Genomic DNA, 20820 nt, shown 5'->3' with positions numbered 1-20820 from the left:
TCAATCAATCAATCAATAGTTTATTCGGTCCAAATTTGGGCCATTTAAAAGATTTAAAAAATATATACATACGTACAGAAAGATAAAAACCATAAACCAGTACACAATAAAAGGAACAATAGTAAAAAAAGTAGGGGTCCAGTAGCTGCCTGAGAAAGATTACATAAATAGGAGGGGTGAAAGAGGTGCTCGGAATAGTCTCTGGATCTTACCCTGTACATAACCCTGAACAGTAGAATAATGATAACGTAAAAGCTGTTGTGTGGCACATCTCTATATAAAATCAGGCATTGAAACTCCAGACAGTAAAACTGATTAAAAAATTTAAGAAGTCAGACAGTGGTGGATGATGCTCTAGGTTAATTAGTTTTTTTGGGTTAATTAATCCAATAAATTGCATCTTGACAATTATAAAATTAAGTATAATTTTAAATTTATAAAACACTTTAGTTAAAATAACTCAATATAGCACTTATTCAGAGATACAGTTTTTTGTGCTCAATAAGTCGCGGTTTACAATTAGAGCCCAAGGCTGATATAACAGGATGCTGATTTACTGTTTTCAAGACAGCTCTTCAAACAGTGAGTTAAAATCTAGAATAGTCCTATTACGAATTTTCCATGCTGCTGCCAGATATTTAGAAACAGCGCTGATTATCAGTATGGAAGTGTCGTATTTACATATTCTGAATAGACTGTTGCGGGATAGTGGTTGGAGTGTTCTGCACAAGGGAATAATCCACTTCCCTCGGGGACCTTTGTACAGAGGGCAGAAAAATAGGATGTGTTCAGCTGTTTCCTTGCATAAATGACAATTTATGCATTTGTCCGATGGGGAACTGTTAGTCGACCAACCAGCCGTGTAGCTATTAACCGCCAATGTCCCGTACCTGAGCTGGAGTAGTAGAGAGCGAGCACGGGCTGGTATGGGTAGATCCAGGGAGCTTTCAGGGAAGGGAACGTGTTTGACCAGCAGGAATTCAGCTGTCAGCCGACCTGACACATGTGAACCGAGAGATTCCTCGTTGATTTTTGCCCAATAATGTTCTTTGATCAGGCGTTTAGCACTGCCAGGAATCATCTCGGGGTTCTCCCAGTACTGGGATAGACTCAGTTTGGTCCATGCCGCTTTCATCTCCCTGAGCCACCGTACCTTTTCCCATCCGTGATGAGGTGGTAATAGTTCTTTAACTGCTGCCCTGTAGGGTTCAAGTTCGTCTGTTTTCCATAGTCTGACCCAATACAGGAGTGGTCTTAGATAGGCTATGTCTTTGATACTATTTAAGCCCAGGTCCAGTCTGAGGGGGAGCATTGGCGTGCCCCTCCCCAGTCTAGATATGTGTCTGAGGAAGTTGTTTTCTTTGGTTTGGAGAGTATCCATCTGTCTATGTAATCCCCAAAGTTCTGCTCCATATAGGGCCGCAGCACGGATTTGTGCTTTATATATTTCAGAGATAAGGATCAGAGGGGGGCTTGTGGCAGTGCTAGCTTTGCGTCCTATTACTCCACATCTTTGGCTAATTGTTAGTGCCCCTTTCCTTATGGCTGGCTCCCAGCTGCCCTTGTCGGATAGTCTAATGCCCAAGTAGTCATATTCCATTACTCTCTCCAGGGGAGTTAAATCCATCTTTATGTTTGCGCTGAGCTTCTTGTTCGGGGCGCTGTATATCATAAGTTTGGTTTTCTTATGGTTTATGTCTAATCCATAATTTCTGCAGTAAACACCAAACTGATTTACCAAGTTTTGAATTCCCATGGGTGATTTAGACAAAAGAATAGTGTCATCTGCGTAGAGTAGGCAGGGGACTTTGGTTCCAGCCTGCTTGGGAGAATCATTTGTGCAGTTTGCTAAGTACTTGATGCAGTTGTTTATGTATAATAGGAAGAGAGTTGGGGCCAGGACGCACCCCTGTCTAACTCCCCTCTCAATAGCCACTGGTTCTGTGAGATCACCCTTCTTGCCGTTCCTGATTTGGGCGTAGGTATTTTCATGTAGGCGGGTAATAAGTTTCAGAAGGCCATGCGGGACACCCATATTGGCTAGCGTCAGCCATAACTGGTTTCTGGGGACCAGGTCGAACGCGGCTCTGAGATCAATAAAAACTACGTAAAGGTTACCCCTTCCTATTTCTACAGTTTTCCATTTTATTGTTAAAAATCTTAGTACCTGATCTATAGTACTGACTGCTGGTCTGAACCCTGCTTGTAGATCAGAGATGGCGTTTGTTTCTAAAATCCAGTCTTCTAGACAGGACAAAATTTGCTTTGCAAAGATTTTTTGGAAGTTGTCGAGTAAGGAGATTGGGCGATAGTTGGCAGGGTTAGAGGGGTCGCCTTTCTTAAAAATGGGGACTATCTCTGCTCCCAACCAGGAGCTCGGAACAGGTGCTCCAGCAGCTATCTCATTTGAAATGAGGTTTAGGTATGGGGCCCATACATCTGGATTTGTCTTGTAAAGGTCTCCTGGTATTTTATCAAGGCCGGGGGCCTTTCCCCATTTCATTGAGGCAATCGCAGCCTTGGTATCTGCCAAAGTGAATTCAATTTTGGGGGTCTCGGAGGTCATGATATGGATCAGATCCCGGGAAGCAGCATCGGTGGTCCCCAGGTATAATTGGGAAAAATGGTCGGACCATTCTGCAGGGAGTATTGAGGCACCAGGCGAACGGTGTGGTTCATTGCTGGCATCAGCTACCAATTTCCAAAATTTCGTGGTGTCGTTTGTTTTAGCAGATTCCAGGAGGAGGACCCATCTTGATTCATCCCATTCCCTACGGGCTCTACCTTGTTCCTTTTTGTAGTCTTTTCTAGCTTCCCTTATATAATCCATCTGGCCACCTCTTAGGGCTCTCAGCAACTTATGCTGTGCTTCTCTGCATGCAGTGTTGAACCATCTTGCGTTAGAATTCTGTTTAGGCTCTGTTGCCGACTCTTTAGTAAGTAGAGTTTTTAAAGAGTTAAAAAACAGTGTGTGGGCTGCTATAAGCCCACCACTATCTTTCGTGGGTTGAAGTATATATTCCATATGATCCGCCAGCTGCCAGTACACTTTTGCCAAAGTGGTTATGTCAGTGTTCAGGGATTTCCATCTAACATTTCGCCTGTTGTTGGTCAGTGCGAGCTGCTGACTATAGGACTTGGGGCAGGAGGCTTCAAGTAGGGGTAGTAGGTTCCTGAGTGATAAAATCAATGGTTCATGGTCGCTTTCCTCATGTTCTGTGATGTTCATATCGACCATGTGACCCCAAAGGCGGATGTCGAGCAAGATGTAATCAATCTGGCTCTTCTGCAACCCACGTTTAAATGTGGGGTGAAGGTTAAGATCCGAACGGGAACGGCCATTGCAAGCCCGGAGACCGTGTGCCAATGTAATGTCCATGAGCTGGTATGATAGTCTGTTGATTTTAGGTCTTTTGCTTGACACCAGCTGGGGGATGCCCCAATGAGCATCTTCATCTTTATATAGTTCCTGGGCCAGTGAGTAGGGTTCAAAAGTGGTGTTAAAATCTCCGGCAATGAGAATAAAATGAGAGGGTGATTTATCGGTGAGAAAATTGTCTAAAATAGTCAGTGCGTTGGACTCATATTTATTGCCCAGGCTCCTATTATAGATGTTAATTATTAAAAGTGGTTTCTCTCTAAGGGATGGTATTGATAGACCCATTAGATCAGGGCAGCCCAAGTCAATTGGTTCAATTTGGCATTTGAGAGAACAGCTGAGCCATATTAGCAGGCCACCTGAGGGTCTCCCTGAATTCACCTTATTTGCTGGAACCCAGTAGCTTTTGTAACCGATTCTATATTTAGGCTCCAGCGCCCATGTTTCTTGGAAGAGACATATTTTATGTTTGTCTATGAATTTTCCCCATTCAGGGTTGTTCATTTTACTCTCCAACCCGGCAATGTTCCAACTGAGGATGGTATCTAAGCCATCTGGTTTGTTATGGGGAGCTTCAGCCACGGGATTCTCTCTCGGGGCTAGGGTACCGTGGGGAAGCAATATGCCCTTCTCGGTCGTGTCTAGGGTGCTTCCAGCCCCATCTAGGACAGGGGGTGGTCTAAGCCAATCAGATACCTGGAGTAGAGGTGGGTTTGCGGGTTTGCTGTGATCTAGTGGGTCTGTAGCTAAATTAATCTCAATCACCCAGCGCTCCTTATCTGTTCCCCCGATATGAATTTCAGAACATTTAAGATAGTCTGACTGGGCGAGAGCGGGGGTTAGAGTAGACTCACTAGTGTTGCTAATGGGAGTATATTCGGCCCCACAGTTGATTTGCCCTGTTTTATGAGTTTAATTTTTCCCAGCTATAGGATAGTTTTTGTTCCAGTTGCTTGAACCTCGGGAATTAAGAAAAGTCATGTGTGATAGTCAATCGTTTTCGGAGAGTGTGGGCGAGGCAGGATTGCAACTTGGCTGGAAATCAGTTGGCATCTGAGCCCTAGGAAAATCTCTGGATGTCATTGTCACCCCCTTGAAGCCTGGTGCAGCTTTATGGGGGTAAAAGGCCTGAAGCCTGCAAAGTGAAGTGGCCCCCCCTAGGGGGTTGAGATGGCATGCATTTAGGGAAAGCTGATCGACGAGGGAGGGCGCATTAAAGTTAATAACAATACAGTCCCCAGTACCAGGGTTTTTGAGTGGACCCACCCAACCCACCCTCCTCACCATTAATATTGAGGGTATCATATGGAATGCGAATCTAGCATGTTTATGCAACCAATGAATAACCTTGTTTTTCAGTTCTGTGAATGATTCAGGGATGATGGACTTGAGCTTAGGGACATTCGTAATAACAAGCACGTAGGGGCAGGCTTCTGGAGGTAGATGTAAAGTTCCCATGTTGATTCCTGAGTCCCTGCGCATCCGATCTACTGGGATATTTGGGTGGGTTCTATGGGGTTTGGCGCCCGTGTTTGTGGAAGGGGCAATTTCACCAGTCCGCCTTAGGTAAGAGGAATCGCTCTTTGTGTACCACGTTTTAGGGAGATTAGCCAGACTAGGTGTAGAAAGCTTCGCTAGTTGATGTAGTGTGTCAGAGCAAGGTGGTTTTGGCTTGTGAACCGTAGGTGGTGGGAGAAGGGGACTACTGGCATCATTGACAGGGGGGCCAAGGATAGGGTGTTGTCGCAAGCAGTGCAAGCCCGATGGGGAAGGGGGGATTGGCTGGCTGGGTTTAATGAGGGCATCGAGTTTCTCCTCGATGGCTAATAGACGGATTGTTATAGGATGTAGTTGTTTTAGAAGCTCATCTTTAATAAAGTCTGTGATAGAAGTAATATCCAGATTGCCATAGTTGGTAGTTTGGGCAGGTATATGATCCTTAGGTCTGGTAGATACGGTATGGACAGAGGGGTCCAGGACACGGGCCCGTTTGTTCTTTAGATTCGTCTCCCCCCGTTTCCTTTTGCCCTTTGTGCCATGATTTGGGGAGGGTGTAGGCCTGATTGGCATAGGCTGGGTAGATCCCGAAGAATGTATGGTTCTGTCCAAGGGTTCTGCGTTGAGCGTTTGAATTGTGAGGGTGGTTGGTGCTGGTGGTTCTGCAGAGGGGGGCTGTGAAGCTGGTGAAAAGAAGGATGGGGGAGCAGTTAGACGGCGCTCGACCAGTTCAATTTCTTTTTCTAGTGCCCCTACCGCTTTTTGGAGGAAGCCGTCTAAGGTCTTATTATTGCCTGCCTCTTCCAAAGGTATCCCTCCCTTCCGTCTACCCATCTTGTTTTGGTAGGACACTCAGATCCTGCTCAAAAGTTTTGCAATCTTTTCCCTGTGAGCACTCTCCCTCTCTTTTCCTCACCCTGTTTAGCTCTGCTGAGGTTTGTGTTAGGGAGTGCTGAGATATCTAAGGGGCATGAAGGGCTGATCACCTCTGTTTGAGAAGGTGTCCGGGTGGGTAGATAGTTGTCAGCCACTGCCCAAGTCCTGCATCTGTGGAACCTGTTTAGGGCGTTGGAGTTCCGAACTGATGAAGATTTTTCTGGGTGCCTCACTCCACCCACAGCACCATATGGTGCTTCCTTCAGGCAGCCTTTACCTATTACAAAATGTCAGGGGGGTGGCCCTGCCCTGGCTCTTCCGGGCAAGGACGGGCAAGGACGGGCCCGCCCTTGGCCCGGGCTTCGCCCGCGCGCGTCCCGCGCGGCGGGAGCGCGATGAGAATTTAAAGGGCTCCTGCCCTTCTAATTGGACGCTGGGTTTTGGGCTCCTGCCCCCTCCGGATTGCTTTGTTGATTCGCGCTTTCCCGCGACGGCGGGAGCGCGATGAGAATTTAAAGGGCTCCTGCCCTTCTAATTGGACGCTGGGTTTTGGGCTCCTGCCCCCTCCGGATTGCTTTGTTGATTCGCGCTTTCCCGCGACGGCGGGAGCGCGATGAGAATTTAAAGGGCTCCTGCCCTTCTAATTGGACGCTGGGTTTTGGGCTCCTGCCCCCTCCGGATTGCTTTGTTGATTCGCGCTTTCCCGCGACGGCGGGAGCGCGATGAGAATTTAAAGGGCTCCTGCCCTTCTAATTGGACGCTGGGTTTTGGGCTCCTGCCCCCTCCGGATTGCTTTGTTGATTCGCGCTTTCCCGCGACGGCGGGAGCGCGATGAGAATTTAAAGGGCTCCTGCCCTTCTAATTGGACGCTGGGTTTTGGGCTCCTGCCCCCTCCGGATTGCTTTGTTGATTCACGCTTTCCCGCGACGGCGGGAGCGCGATGAGAATTTAAAGGGCTCCTGCCCTTCTAATTGGACGCTGGGTTTTGGGCTCCTGCCCCCTCCGGATTGCTTTGTTGATTCGCGCTTTCCCCCAACACTCCAGTCAATGGGAGTTTGAAGACGTAGTACAGTGCTTGTTTCCCGCATTCATTCATTGTCTAGAGCAGAGGGGTCGGGTGCAGAGTCCTTGGGGAAACTTTTCTCTTTGTTATAAGCAGGCGAGGAATGTAAGATGAGTCTTGATTGTGCATTATATGTACTGATCCTCTCCTTTGTTTCTTCCCCTATGAGCACCAGGCAGCGAGACAAGCGGGAGGCCCGAGGAGATCCCTTTAATAATGCAGCTTGAGTTTGATGGGTTCCAAGCAGACAAGTCGGCAACTCAACAACCATCTATGCTTCAGGGATTGGTGCAGTACAGACACCGAAGGCCACTTCTGAAGCTGGGAATCTATAAGTTCCAGGAAAGAACGAGCTACAAACCAGGAGGGAACTAAATTCTCTGCGAATAGACACAGGCCTCGAAAGATTTGAAAAATGTCACCTGCAGGTCTAGTGACTTGAATAATCTAGTCGACCTAACTGTAATGCGCTTGACTCATAAAAAAATTGTGTTCCTAGGCAATAATGGTATTCACTGGGTCACTTTTTTCTTCATTATCACAAATGAGAGTACTTTCAAATATGTGAGTACAGAATGTTTGATTTAATAGAGTAAACCTTTGCTCTATGTATAATAAAAAATAAAAATCGAGTCCATATTTAGGGTATACTTAACCTCTGACTCGCCTTGTAGCCAAATGTTGTGTGCTGTCAGATAGTTCACTTTACAAAATCCTCCAACTTTGCAGTGAGAGAAAGAAAAGTAAAACACCAGCATCCAGGATGAAATAAGCAACAATTTGCAAGACGACATAAGCTGACATTTGACCTCTGCCTTGAAAACAAATCAAATGTAAGAAGATAAAACAAAGGTTTAAAGGCATCTTTATTGCTCATTCACTTTTCTTAAAGAATGCCTGCTCTCTCTGCAGATCAGCCAGGGTGCCCTAAAAATAGCTTGCCCTGATAAAATCAGACTTGCCATAGTGAGTAGGCAAGTAGTTTTTTCAAAGCTAAAGACAACTGTCCCAAGTCCAGCTCTCCCATGTTGCTCCATCGCTTTCTCCAGCTTTCTACCTCGTTTTACTGCTGTCTCCATTCCTTTCATCCCATTTTTCTGAGTGCTATCTTCTGCTTTTTGCCTCATTTTTACTGCTTTCGTCTTCTTTTCCCCATTTTTGAGTGCTTCTCCTGCTTTTTGCCTCGATTTCACTGCTTTCTCCTTCCTCTCCCCCATTTTTCTGAGTGTTTTCTCATACCTTTTGCCTTGTTTTACTGCTTCTTCCTTCCTCTCCATGTTGTTCTGCGTTTGCCTCATTTTTTTCACTGTTTAACCTTTTTTCTCCATTGCTGCTCCCGTCTGCATTCAGTTTTCCACCTCCCTTCTAGCCCAGCTCACCGCTTCCCAGAGCCCCACTCTCCTACCGGGAACAACTTAATGGAGGCTGCAGTGCCAAAGGCAAGCCCATCATGCCTGTACCCACAAAGATACACCGCCGCTGACTTCCGAGCCCTGGGCCCTAGATGAACCAACAGCCACTGCTGCAGCACATCCCTGCATACCACCTAAGGACCATTTTCCTGCCGACACTGCCGACACTGCCGCCTCACCGAAGCAACCAACAACACCAGTGTCACCGAAAACGCAGCTGCACCCTCCACATTGACCAAGACCACCCTGAGACAACTCCAGTGCATCCTACTCAAAGCACATTTACTTGGTAAACATGCCACAGAAGTCTGGGACATGATCTCCTCCCTCACTCTGGATGTCATCTTCCTCAAAGAAACCTGGCTAAACCCTGCCTCCTCACCAGATATCACCACTGCCACCCCCGAAGGTTATATGATAACACACCAGGACCAAACCAACAAGCAGGGAGTCAGATTTGCCATTATCTACACAGGCACCATCCACTGCAACATCCTCTGTCCTCCCACCACCAGTAATGGGACACCTCAACTTCCAACTCCATCAGATGGAAAAAGCAGCATCAGAGGCACCCTTGCCTACAGACCATCAGGACCACGCCCCAGTTTCTGCAACGCCATCCCAGACTCATTGCCTCACACACAATCGACTCTTAGCACTACATTTTTCTAGGGGACATCTACTTCTACCTCGACTACACCAGCGACATCAACTCCATTGACCTCCTGGAAAGCATGAGCAACATCAGCCTCAAGCAGCTTGTCACCGACCCTACCAACATCACAGGACACCAGCTCAACCCCATCTTGACCTCCAGCGACAGTCATGTATATCCACTTCACACCACCCACTTGGAAACACACTCTACGTAGGAATCACTGCACGGCTCCTGAAGAGACTGCAGACAATACAGAACAAAATGGCAAGACTCATACTCGACCTCCCCAGAAGGACCCACATCACACCCCATCTCAAGAAACTACACTGGCTTCCGATTCAGAAGAGTTACCAGTTCAAGATGCTGACCCACGCAAATGTCTGACCTTCCACCAATTGATCAGACACCTCTGATCAGCTTCCCTCTCCCTCACAGCCACCCGCAAATTTGTTGAGCCAACAGCAGTGGACGCTCCTTCTTGCACCTGGCAGCCAGTGCTGGGAACAACCTCCCCCTCCACCTCAGGACCGCACTGTCACTCCAGCAAATCAGAAGAGAACTAAATACCTGGATGTTCGAATGATCATACCTCTACGCAGCAGCATACAGCTCCAGCGCCTTGAGACTCTCACTAGTGATTTGCCGTTCTCTATAAATGTTTGATTGATTGATTGATTGTGATGCGGCCTATTGGTACATAGATTCCATCACACAATGCATCCCCAGTTGGTGCGCAGATTGTCAATACCTAGTTTGCAGGTGAGAATAATACATTGCACACTCTTATCCTTTGCAAAACCATATCTTAGCAATAAAGAAGATTATATCCAACATAAACTGTAGCAAAAAACACAATTTGTGCGTGCCCATCCTAGAGCGACTCCATTTGCATACTACACAAAGTTAGATCTTCGAAAAGATTGCAAACAACACTTTGCAATTTAGGCTGTCAAATCAAGTTCTCTGGTGTGGCACAGGAAACGAATATGTATAGACAAAAAACAGTTATTCTCTCATTAAAGTGATTGTGAATCCAGAATAATGTGCTCCCCACCCTTTTCAGTATCAGTAAAGATTTGGTTCTGCCGTTGAACTATTTACATAGACCACACCTTTTTCTGTGTAATTTACCATAGATTACTTGGAAAATAAAGGTATGTCAAATTGCAGCAAAATAATTAGCCATATCTGAATTGTTGCCTTCTGCTACACTGGGGAACTCTGTTCGTCTCCTGAATCTCTACAAGTTTTACAAGTTTCAAAACAACAGCATGTGTAAAATCTCTTAAGAAATATGTTTTGGGGAACTTAAAACCCACAACATCCAATTTTTGTGAAATAATTCCCAAAACATGCTTTCTCTGAAAGACTTTCACAAAAACTGCAGAAAATTTCAAATGTAGCCGATGTTTTGGGAAGAGGGAAACATTTTTAACTTTAAGCTGGTCGCTTCCTCCAACCTTCACTAGCACTCAACCCTTGCCTTTTGCAGTCTTCATGCTGCCATGGAGGATCAGGGTTGCTTTTCATTAGTTGTATCCCACCGGCAGAGAAGAAATTAAAAGAAAGAAAGAAAACAAAAAGGATCATATTGGCATAAAAGCTTGATGTGATTGGCAGCAAATGAACAAACGAAAGGATCGACTTGCCTGAGTTGTGGATAAAGAACGAACAAGGTCTGATGGAGCTGAAGATTTGCAAATGGCCCAATGGTGGTTTGGTTGAATGTCGTAGTGTATTGTGGGGAAGGACTGCAAATGGTTGCTCCTGCTTTTCAGAAGCAGAGTTAGATTCAATTAGATAGTCATGATCTCACTCTATCCCAGATTGCATCAGTGCCAAATATTAATTAATTCTTGCCTTATCTCAAGTTGAGTTTCCAATTTTGGTCTGTTCCTGCCACAGGTCATTTGTTCAGCTGGACGAGCCGATAAACCGCTAGTCCATCAGACAGTTCCCCAGACACTTGAAACAACTCTGCAGGTGTGGGGGATCACTGAGGAGACACAGATCAAGGCCATTTACCGAAAAGTGTTAGACAAGGCTGAGGACGCTCTGAGAGCTGTCATTGAGATGGAAAAGGGACTGTCAGCGGAGCAGCGTGGAGGAAGGAGAGCACAGACAGACGTCATTGGTGAGGAACTTGGTGGCATTACCAAAGGGTAGAAAATTAATTGGATGTCTCTGTAAATATTGAAGGAATAACAATTAAGCCCCTCTAATGAGAAAGAGTGGTGCCACCACTGTGAGTTCAACCATAAACATTCAACCCTTCTAACAACTAAGGATGGTGAGTTGTGAACTTACAGTGGTACGAGGACTTACAAACACACATACACGGGCTATTTGTTTAAATAGACAGGTCATGGCCAGTACTAACCTCTTTAAAAACACCACAGTGGAGACAAGGGGAGAGCACAGGATGTGCACATGGTGTTATGTTGTATTACTGAATATTTGCTCAGCAGTCTTTGCTAATCACATAGCCTCCAGGAACTTTGTTCAGACTTCAGTCTTTATTAATAGTCCTTCCCAGCTAAGATTCTCACCTATTAAGTTTCCATTCCCAAAACTTGTTTGGTGCAAGCAAGTGATTTTGATGGTGTGGGTTTTCCCAACAGAGGTATTCCGTGGGTGCTTGGGGGATCTTGCACCCATACAACCTAACCTAAGTGGATGTTAAGTGAGTTCCCTCTCTGTGGTGGCTCGCAGTGGGGGCTCAGGCCCTCACTCGAACCATGTCAGCTATTGTGCGCTTGCAGCTCACCCTCTGGATCTGTCGAGAGTGGTATGGGTGTGGTCCTACACCCAACACTATGTGTGTGTGGCTAGAGAGACACCAGATTGCCATATTTAGCTAGGATTCCTACCCTGGGATGTTGACCTCCTGATTTTCGAATGAGGATCTTTGAAAGCCAGTTGTTGTTGGGAGGGTTTTGCATCTGAGTGGTAGTTGTTTAGAAAGCATTGTACCAACCTTAAGTGTCTGGAAGGTGCCACCCTTATACAGTTGGATCCTAACCCTTTGTCCTTAGCACCTATGTATTACCACCTCTGCTTTATTGTGATCCTTTGGCCTGAGAGAATCTTTCGGCCCAAGACTGTTCTCCTCACATACTGCAACTTTTTTACTAACTGAGGGCTGGCCATTCATCTATCAACTGCATCTGTGATCCTCTGTGATAGTTCCACAGTAGTCTTCTTAATACATTTTTATGCCTTTCCTAGCTTGTCTCTTTTTTATTTTAATCATCATAAAATAAATTATGACACACAAAGACGCTTGAACCTCCACTGATTCATCCATACCATGGCATTTAGAACCAGATCTAAAAAGTATTTCGCCGCCTTGGTGGAAAGGTAAGGCAGTACTTGGAGCAAACAACTATTACCGCTATATTATGACAGCATGTTCCGGGGGTGGTAATGTCTGAAATGAATATGTGTGCATATCTGTTGTGTGGTGTTTTGTTGTGGTGGGGCATGTTATTTTGTGTTGTTCTGTTTGGTCCGGAATTATCACAATGTGAAGTTGTTGTGTTTCGCTTTAATTGTATGGTTACATTGCTCTGTATATGCTAATTTATTCTAACTGTTGCTTACCTTAAAAGTGTCAATAATTGTGGCTGGCTACATCTCGAACCAAAAGCAGCGCATGCGTCGTAAGTTCCTGCAACAAGGAACTGTTTAGCACTGTCTAAGGTGGTAAAATATCACTTTTCCATGCACTTCGACTATTTAGGACATCAGTAAGGCCAAACCTATAGCAGAGACACTCTCTTAAATTCTGACTTAGGGGGTCATTACAACATTGGTGGTAAAAGCCGCTTACCGCCGTGCAGAAGACCACCAACACACCGCTGCGGCCGTGGAATTCCACCACGGTCATTATGACCCAAAGCCCGGAATCCGCCAAAATGTAGACACCCACACAAGTCCACCACACCGAAGGTCAGTGATAAACTGTCGATAATAAATCCTTCACCGCCACGCCAACAGAAATACGCCCACACCATCACGACCCATGAATCCATGCGGCAGCCTTTCAACGCGGTATTCCATTGGCGGTACACACCGCCGCGCTCAAAATACACACACATATACAAAACACATCCACATTGGACAATTCGAAATACACACACCTGATACACATACACACACCACTCCCACACACCCAATACAATATAAAAAACACACCCACATCACCCACAAACCCCTATGACCAGAATTGCGACTGAAGGCCACAGAGAGACACCACCATCTACAAACGAGCATCCACAGGCACTCAACACCATCACCCACATAACATCCACGCACCTCACACAACACACCACTAAATATCACCCCACACATCACAACACACACCACCCCACACATCACCCACACCACCCCATGGCACGGCAAAGATACTCCAGATTCTCTGAGGAGGAGCTCAGGGTAATGGGGGAGGAAATCATCCGGGTAGAGCCACAGCAATGCGGATCATAGGTTCAGCACACCTCCATAGCTAGGAAGATGAGGCTATGGCGAAGAATCGTGGACAGGGTCAACGCAGTGGGACAGCACCCAAGAAATAGGGATGACATCAGGAAGAGCTGGAACGACCTACGGAGGAAGGTGTGTTCCGTGGTCTCAAGACACCACATCGCGGTACAGAGGACTGCCGGCGGACCCCCACCTCCTCCCCCACAACTAACAACATGGGAGGAGCAGGTCTTGGCTATTCTGCATCCTGAGGGCCTCGCAGGAGTAGCTGGAGGAATGGACTCTGGTAAGTCAAATCTTTACTATTACATCCCCCAGCCTACCTGCATGCCATCACATACCCCCACCCTCGCCCTCACCCCCATCACTCCTACTCCTCACACATGTCCCAATATCAAAAACCACCCATCCCAACACCAAGCCCTGCATGCAACAACAAAGCATAGACACCCATCGCCAAAGCATGGCCACCTGCACATACCCATGCACCCCCCCTAAACCATCATCACACAAGGTCCTACACAGGAATGCAAGCACTGGGGTACAAGGTCACCCACCCATTGCACACCATGGCACATACAGATGCAATAATCATGCCTTTACACCCCTGCAGGACCCCTACCCAATGTCACCGGACAGGAGGGTCCAGATATGTCCACTCCACCCACAGAAGAGGCCCACAGTGATGACAGCAGCTCTGTCCAACTGGATCTAGATGACCAGCCCGGCCCATCTGGGACTTCGGGACAGTCGGTTCCCCTCACACTGGCACAGGTCACTACAAAGCTTGCCCCCTCTGGAAACACCAGCGCAGCACCCACCCAGCGGGCCCATACCTCTGTCCCCAGGACACGTCAATCAGCAGTGTGTCTACCACTACAGGGAACCCAGGCTAACCCACCACCCCAACTACAACAGGGACCTGGGGGCAGTGGGCACACGGTTCAGGGGACAGAGGCCCAGGAACACAAGGGAACTGGGAGGGCTGCTGTGCGGCAGGGGAGGACAGGCCCAGGGAACTCACTCTCCACGAGGCCCTCTCCAATATCATGGGAGCCTACCACCATTTCCAGGACACGATGGCAACGGTACTGGCCAAGTTTCAGGAGACCTAGCGGCTGCAGGAGGAACATTATTTGGGCTTCAGGGAGGAACTGAAATCCATCAATTCCAACCTGGCCACCATTGTAGGGGTGCTGAAGGAACTCGTGAACACCAGGAGGGACACTGTGGCACAACAAGGGGCCCCTGACACTAGCCTGGACGATGAACTGCCCACCACCTCAACCGGCGCTAGTGGACAGGAGGCACCGCCACAGGACCACCACACCAGCACCCCACCCCCTCCAGATGGAGAACCACCCAGCAAACAGTCCCTGAGATCCAGGACAAAGACAGAGAACAATGCCAAGACCCCCGCCAAGAAATGAGACCACCCTGATTGTCATACTTTTGCCCCACTTTGTCACCCTGTCAATCCTTAAACTGCCCCAGCTCCACTTCCTATGCTCCTTTGGACAATGCACCTGTGAGACTAATAGACTGGACTCTGCCATGGACAGTACTCCACCATCACCCCTCACCATTTTACAACCCCCTCCAATATAGAGCACTTCAATAAACACCCTTAAAGCACAAAACAATCTGGAGTCTGTCTGTGATTTTGAAATGGTGTATTAGTAATTACAGTGGCAAAATTCTCTTTCAAATGTAATGTCAACATACCTATGTCACACAGCTCTAGTCCATGAGGAAACAAAGCAGATGTCACACAGTGGGACCCACATCTGTGAAATCGTAAGGGAAAGTGACAACTCAGTGACCATACACTGGGTGAAAATGACAGACAGTAGAGAGGTAGTAGATTAATATCAGATGTAGCAGGCAGTGTTGTCTTCTTACCTGTGTCTCAACTGAAGTATTGCAGGATCACTGTGTTCCTGTTGTCAATGTCCTCTCCTTCTGCTTCCTCGTCTTCACTGTCCACAGGCTCCACAGCTGCCACAACACCTCCATCTGGACCATCCTCCTGCAGAAAAGGCACCTGTTGTCGCAAAGCCAAGTTGTGAAGCATACAGCAGACCACGATGATCTGGCACACCTTCTTTGGTGAGTAGAATAGGGAACCACCTGTCATATGGAGGCACCGGAACCTGGCCTTCAGGCGGCCAAAGGTCCGCTCTATAATCCTCCTAGTTCGCCCATGGGCCTCATTGTAGCGTTCCTCTGCTCTTGTCCTGGGATTCCTCACTGGGGTCAGTAGCCATGACAGGTTGGGGTAACCAGAGTCACCTGCAAATGGCGAGGGACAACTGTTAGATACACTCTGCCTCATAGAGGCATCCACAGACCCAGACAACTATTCCCACTGATTTGGGTCCAGGTCTCACCTAATAGCCACACCCGGTGCCTCTGGAGCTGCCCCATCACATAAGGGATGCTGCTATTCTGCAGGATGTAAGCGTCATGCACTGAGCCAGGGAATTTTGCATTAACATGGGAGATGTACTGGTCTGCCAAACACACCATCTGCACATTCATCGAATGGTAACTCTTCTGGTTTCTGTACACCTGTTCACTCCTGCGTGGGGGGACCAAGGCCACATGTGTACCATCAATGGCACCTATGATGTTGGGGATATGTCCCAGGGCATAGAAGTCACCTTTCACTGTAGGCAAATCCTCCACCTGAGGGAAAACAATGTAGCTCCGCATGTGTTTCAGCAAGGCAGACAAGATTCTGGACAACACGCTGGAAAACATAGGCTGGGACATCCCTGATGCTATGGCCACTGTTGTTTGAAATGACCCACTTGCTAGGAAATGGAGTACTGACAGCACCTGCACTTGAGGGGGGATTCCTGTGGGATGACGGATAGCTGACATCACCTCTGGCTCCAACTGAGCACACAGTTCCTGGATTGTGGCATGATCAAGCCTGTAGGTGATGATCACATGTCTTTCCTCCATTGTCGATAGGTCCACCAGCGGTCTGGACACCGGAGGATGCCGCCATCTCCTCACATGCCCCAGCGGACGGTGCCTATGGAGGAGAACAGCGAGCAGAGAGTCAACCAACTCTGAGGTACGTAAAAAAAGCTTACTAAATTTTCATAAATCGAAATTTGCCTGTATGAGTGGTTAGGCAAGGCCTAGTGTAGTGCTTTTGCTCTTATCTAGTTTTTAGCACTTACATAACATATCAAGAATGCACTTCTGAGTTCAAAGAAGACTTTTATTGTTGTTAATTCTTCCCCAACCGCAATTTTTATGAGTGACGAATTATTAGATTTCAAGCACACGTTAATGAAAACAAAATATATCAGTTTGCAATATACACAGCAGGTTATATTTATAAGATATTGAATGCAAAGCAAAACAAATACTTCACCGTGTGGGAAACTATTTACAGCTTCATCTTTCTGGCAAACATAAGCACCACACATCCCACAGGCACTCACGCAAGCATCACACATATGCAGACACACCAACATCCACTGCCTCCACTGTGTCCCCCTCCTCCTCGTCTCGCTCCTCCCTCCCTGTCTCGTCTCCACTCACACCTGCATGCTCTACATCCTCAGCTACTACGTCCATCACCAGCACACCTACCACCACACCCCGCTCACTTGCAGTCACCACCCCCACTACCATTCACACATCCCCTGTGTCCCCTCCCAGTGTGTCTGTGAGGCCACCTCCCAAGGTACACAAAAGCAGCCACACACCCACCCACCACACCCACCCAACATCCATCCACCTCACGACAGCCTCCAGCCCATGCACCTTCACCCAAAGTCAGCAAACGTACACCTCCTACAACCACAACCTCTTCCTCCACTCCCAAACCCCCTCCAGCTACCTGTCCCAGTGTTCCTAAGAAACCTTTCCTGGCCAGCCTTGACCTCTTTCCCTCACCTCCCCCACCCCGTCAGTCTCCTAGGGCCCGACTCTCCAGGTCCAAACCTAGCACCTCAGCCACAACATCGGCAGGACCAGTGGTGCCAGTAGTCACCGGATTATGGAGTGCACCAGACAGCAGGGCAGGCAGTGTGGCAAGGAGCCAGAGCACGGACAGTCCCCCACCTGTCAAGCATAAAAAGTTGGACAGTGCCCGGCGGGAGAGGGGAAAGAAACCAGCCACCAAAGCCGCTCCCAGGGGTACAGTTGGGAGTGTGGAGACAGCTGCGACACCATCCAAGGTGGGAAAGGGGCACAGTAATACCGGCAAGTCTGGGAAGATCAGCACGGCGGACAAGACCGCCACCAGCCACACTGTACAGGAGGCGACCGCCACCAGCCACACTGCCCAGGAAGCGACCGCCAGCAGCCCCGCTGCCATAGACAGGACCTCCTGCAGCCACATTGCCCAGGAAGCGACCGCCAGCAGCAGCCCGCTGTCACAGACAGGACCGCCAGCAGTGACACTGCCAAGGAAGCGACCGCCAGCAGCCCGCTGCCAAACAGGACCACCAGCAGCAGCCCCGCTGCCCAGGAAGCAACCGCCAGCAGCAGCCCCGCTGCCACAGACAGGACCACCAGCAGCAGCCCCGCTGCCCAGGAAGCGACCGCCAGCAGCCTCGCTGCCACAGACAGGACCGCCAGCAGCAGCCCCGCTGCCCAGGAAGCGACCGCCAGCAGCCGCGCTGCGACAGACAGGACCGCCAGCAGCAGCCCAGCTGCCCATGACACCGCCGCCAGCAGCCCCGCAGGCCAGGACAAGACCGCCACCAGCTGAACCGCTGCCCAGGACACCGCCGCCAGCAGCCCCGCAGGCCAGGACAAGACTGCCACCAGCTGAACTGCTGCCCAAGACACCGCCACCAGCAGGCCAGTCAGCGCAAATGATTCCGACGCTACTGAGTCCGCCACGGGCAGGATGAAGCACTCTGGGCACAAGGCCCCCTCCAGAAACCATTGGTAACTGTTATCCACTTGAGAGACTGTAGCTTTGCACTCCCCAGGATTGAACAGTGGGCAAACCACCCACTGTAGAGACTTGAGAGACTGTGGCTTTGCACTCCCCAGGATTGAACAGTGGGCAAACCACCCACTGTAGAGACTTGGGAGACTGTGGCTTTGCAGTCCCCAGGATTGAACAGTGGGCATGGAGTCGTGCACTCAACCAGCTGAGGTGCCCCTCATTCCCCCTGAGGTGCCTGTTTTATTTCTATCTGATGCCCCTGCAGTGTTCTCTCCGTTTTGATCGGGTATTGAGTGTGTGCCTCTCCCATGCCTTTTGGGCCCAGTGATCCACAGACTATGATGGTGGAATCCCTTGGACTTGTGTTCTTGGTGTATATAATTGTATATAGTACAAATGTATGTATTTGTAAATATTTTTGATGTATGTAATTGAATATATCACAATAATTTGACTAATTTTCTTTTGTCCTTGCATTCTTCCATGGGGGTTTGGGGGGTGTAACTGTTATGTATCAATGTGTATTAGCGTGTGTGTTGTAGTAGGTGAGGGTGGGGGTGGGGGTGTTGCGTGTGTGTGTCACTCTCTTTTCCCTCCCCCCTCCCCTGTGTCGTAGGTGCAGTACTCACCGTTGTCTTCGCCGCCGGCGTTCGTGCTCCTGGTAGAGGAGCAGGAAGATAAAGGCTGGCAGAATCTGGAGCTCGGGTTCCATGGCGTCCTGATTCCTCGTGGGTTGTGTAGAGGTGAGCGTTTTCCCTTCGAAGTCCTGTTTCCGCCGTGTTTTTGTTTGCGGTGAATCCACCCCGGAAAAGGTGGCGGATTGGTGGGTTGTAATAGTGTGGGCGGTACATTGTCTTCCGCCTGTCTGTTGGCAGTTACCGCTGCGGTGTTTGTTTGTACCGCCGTGGCGGTCAGAGTGTTAAAGTGGCTGTCTATGTTGGCGGTTTCTGCCACGGTCGTAATTCAATTTTTTTTTTACCACCGGCCTGTTGGCGGTTTTAGCGCCGCTTTAACACCGACTGCCAAGGTTGTAATGACCGCCTTAGTGTTCTTTTATGTGATACATCCTTTTAGGGCAGCAATGAACAATGGAGGCTGGTTGCCTAACACAGAACTTTAAAACTCAGGTGATAGATCACAACAGCAGACAGATCTTAAAGGCTCAGAGAACACAGCTACCAATACAAATACTACTGGCCCAAGCTTCAAACAGCAACAACAGCAGCAGCCATAATTTAGTAACAATATTAGGCTCTGGTTTAGATGTTGGCGGTTTTACTGCCAAGCTGTGTGAGTTGTGGGCCTGAAAAGTCCGTCACATCAGTGGTCTCCGACCCACAGTATTTAGATGCATTGCGGCTAAGCCAAAGACCACCACAACAGAGTGTATTCCATCATGCCAGCTGCATCCCACAGCTGACACATCAGACTCCAATGCAAATTATTAGAGTTCAGTCACTGTCCTGACAGCGCCATCCCGCCTAGCCCATCTAGAATACACAGTTGTGCTGATGGTGTGTCAGCGACGGGCCCATAACGGCAGGAGTCTGTTGCAGACTCATTCAGTATAGTATGAGGACTTTGGCCATTGGTTGGATGCCAGGAGCCCACACCTTTTGCACATTGGACAATTGTGAACACCTACAAAACACACTAAAACACACTCCTTTTCAGACCACGATCCTTTGCCATACCACTGAAGACGACCAGACAGACAGCCAAATCCACAACGTAGGAAACAGGTTATTTGTTTCTGTTTACCTCCCTCTGTGTCTTTTTTGTAAATCAATTTTTTTTACAGTACCCTCCTTTTTTCTTAGCACTAGTTTTGTTTAGAAATATTTCACACTGGCAGTGGGAAGAAATTCCCATTGTACAGAGAGAGAAATTTCCATTATGGTGGATGAAATCATTAGAGTAGAGCCACAATTGTTTGGAGCACAAGTCAAAAATACTACAATTTCCCAGGAAAATGTGGACCAGAATAGTTGACAGGGTAAATGCAGTAGCCAACATTCTGAACACACAGGAGATTAGGAAGAGGTAGAACGACCTGTGAGGGTAGGTTCATTTACTGGCCTTCAAGCGTCACCTGGAGGCCCAGAGGACTGGTGATGGTTCTCCTCTACCCCGATTAGAACTCCTTCCCTGGGAGCAAAAGGTCCTGCAAAATCTTCATCCTAAAGGCTTGAATGGAATCCCTGGTGGAGTGCAGAGCGGTAAGTCAGACCTACGTATGTCTCCCTAATGACCAATGAAGTCCTGCACTTAAGGTAGACTTTTAGAATGCTGCAACAACTTTAGCAACACAGGTACAACTAATTCTGAATAAACAAGATCTGTTGTGTCATACAAATTACCAGCAGCATGGGTGTAGCTCTCCTTCTATTATAATGCAATGTGGATAGTAAGATTGTGTGTAGTTCCCTATGGATCATCCCTTGCATGGACTCTGCCCATTACTGTCTCAGTGTATGTTGTTGTGCTTGTAAAAACAGGTCCAAAAGTATCTCCATTTTCACAGGA

At 48.1% G+C, this 20820-nt stretch overlaps 1 protein-coding gene across 1 annotated transcript in view; it reads left to right on the top strand.

Moving 5' to 3' along the window:
• Nucleotides 1–20820, top strand: part of LOC138294006 (carnosine synthase 1-like) — a 186265-nt gene that overhangs the window by 63590 nt on the left and 101855 nt on the right. The window contains 1 exon segment of the mRNA XM_069233260.1: nucleotides 10791–11019. Within this exon segment, the coding sequence (XP_069089361.1) occupies nucleotides 10791–11019 (229 nt within the window).

The sequence above is a fragment of the Pleurodeles waltl genome, chromosome 4_2 (assembly GCF_031143425.1).
Source record: "Pleurodeles waltl isolate 20211129_DDA chromosome 4_2, aPleWal1.hap1.20221129, whole genome shotgun sequence".
Lineage (NCBI taxonomy): Eukaryota > Metazoa > Chordata > Amphibia > Caudata > Salamandridae > Pleurodeles > Pleurodeles waltl.
The sequence above is the reverse complement of the archived record's forward strand: the minus strand, read 5'-3'. Positions and strand labels throughout refer to the sequence as shown.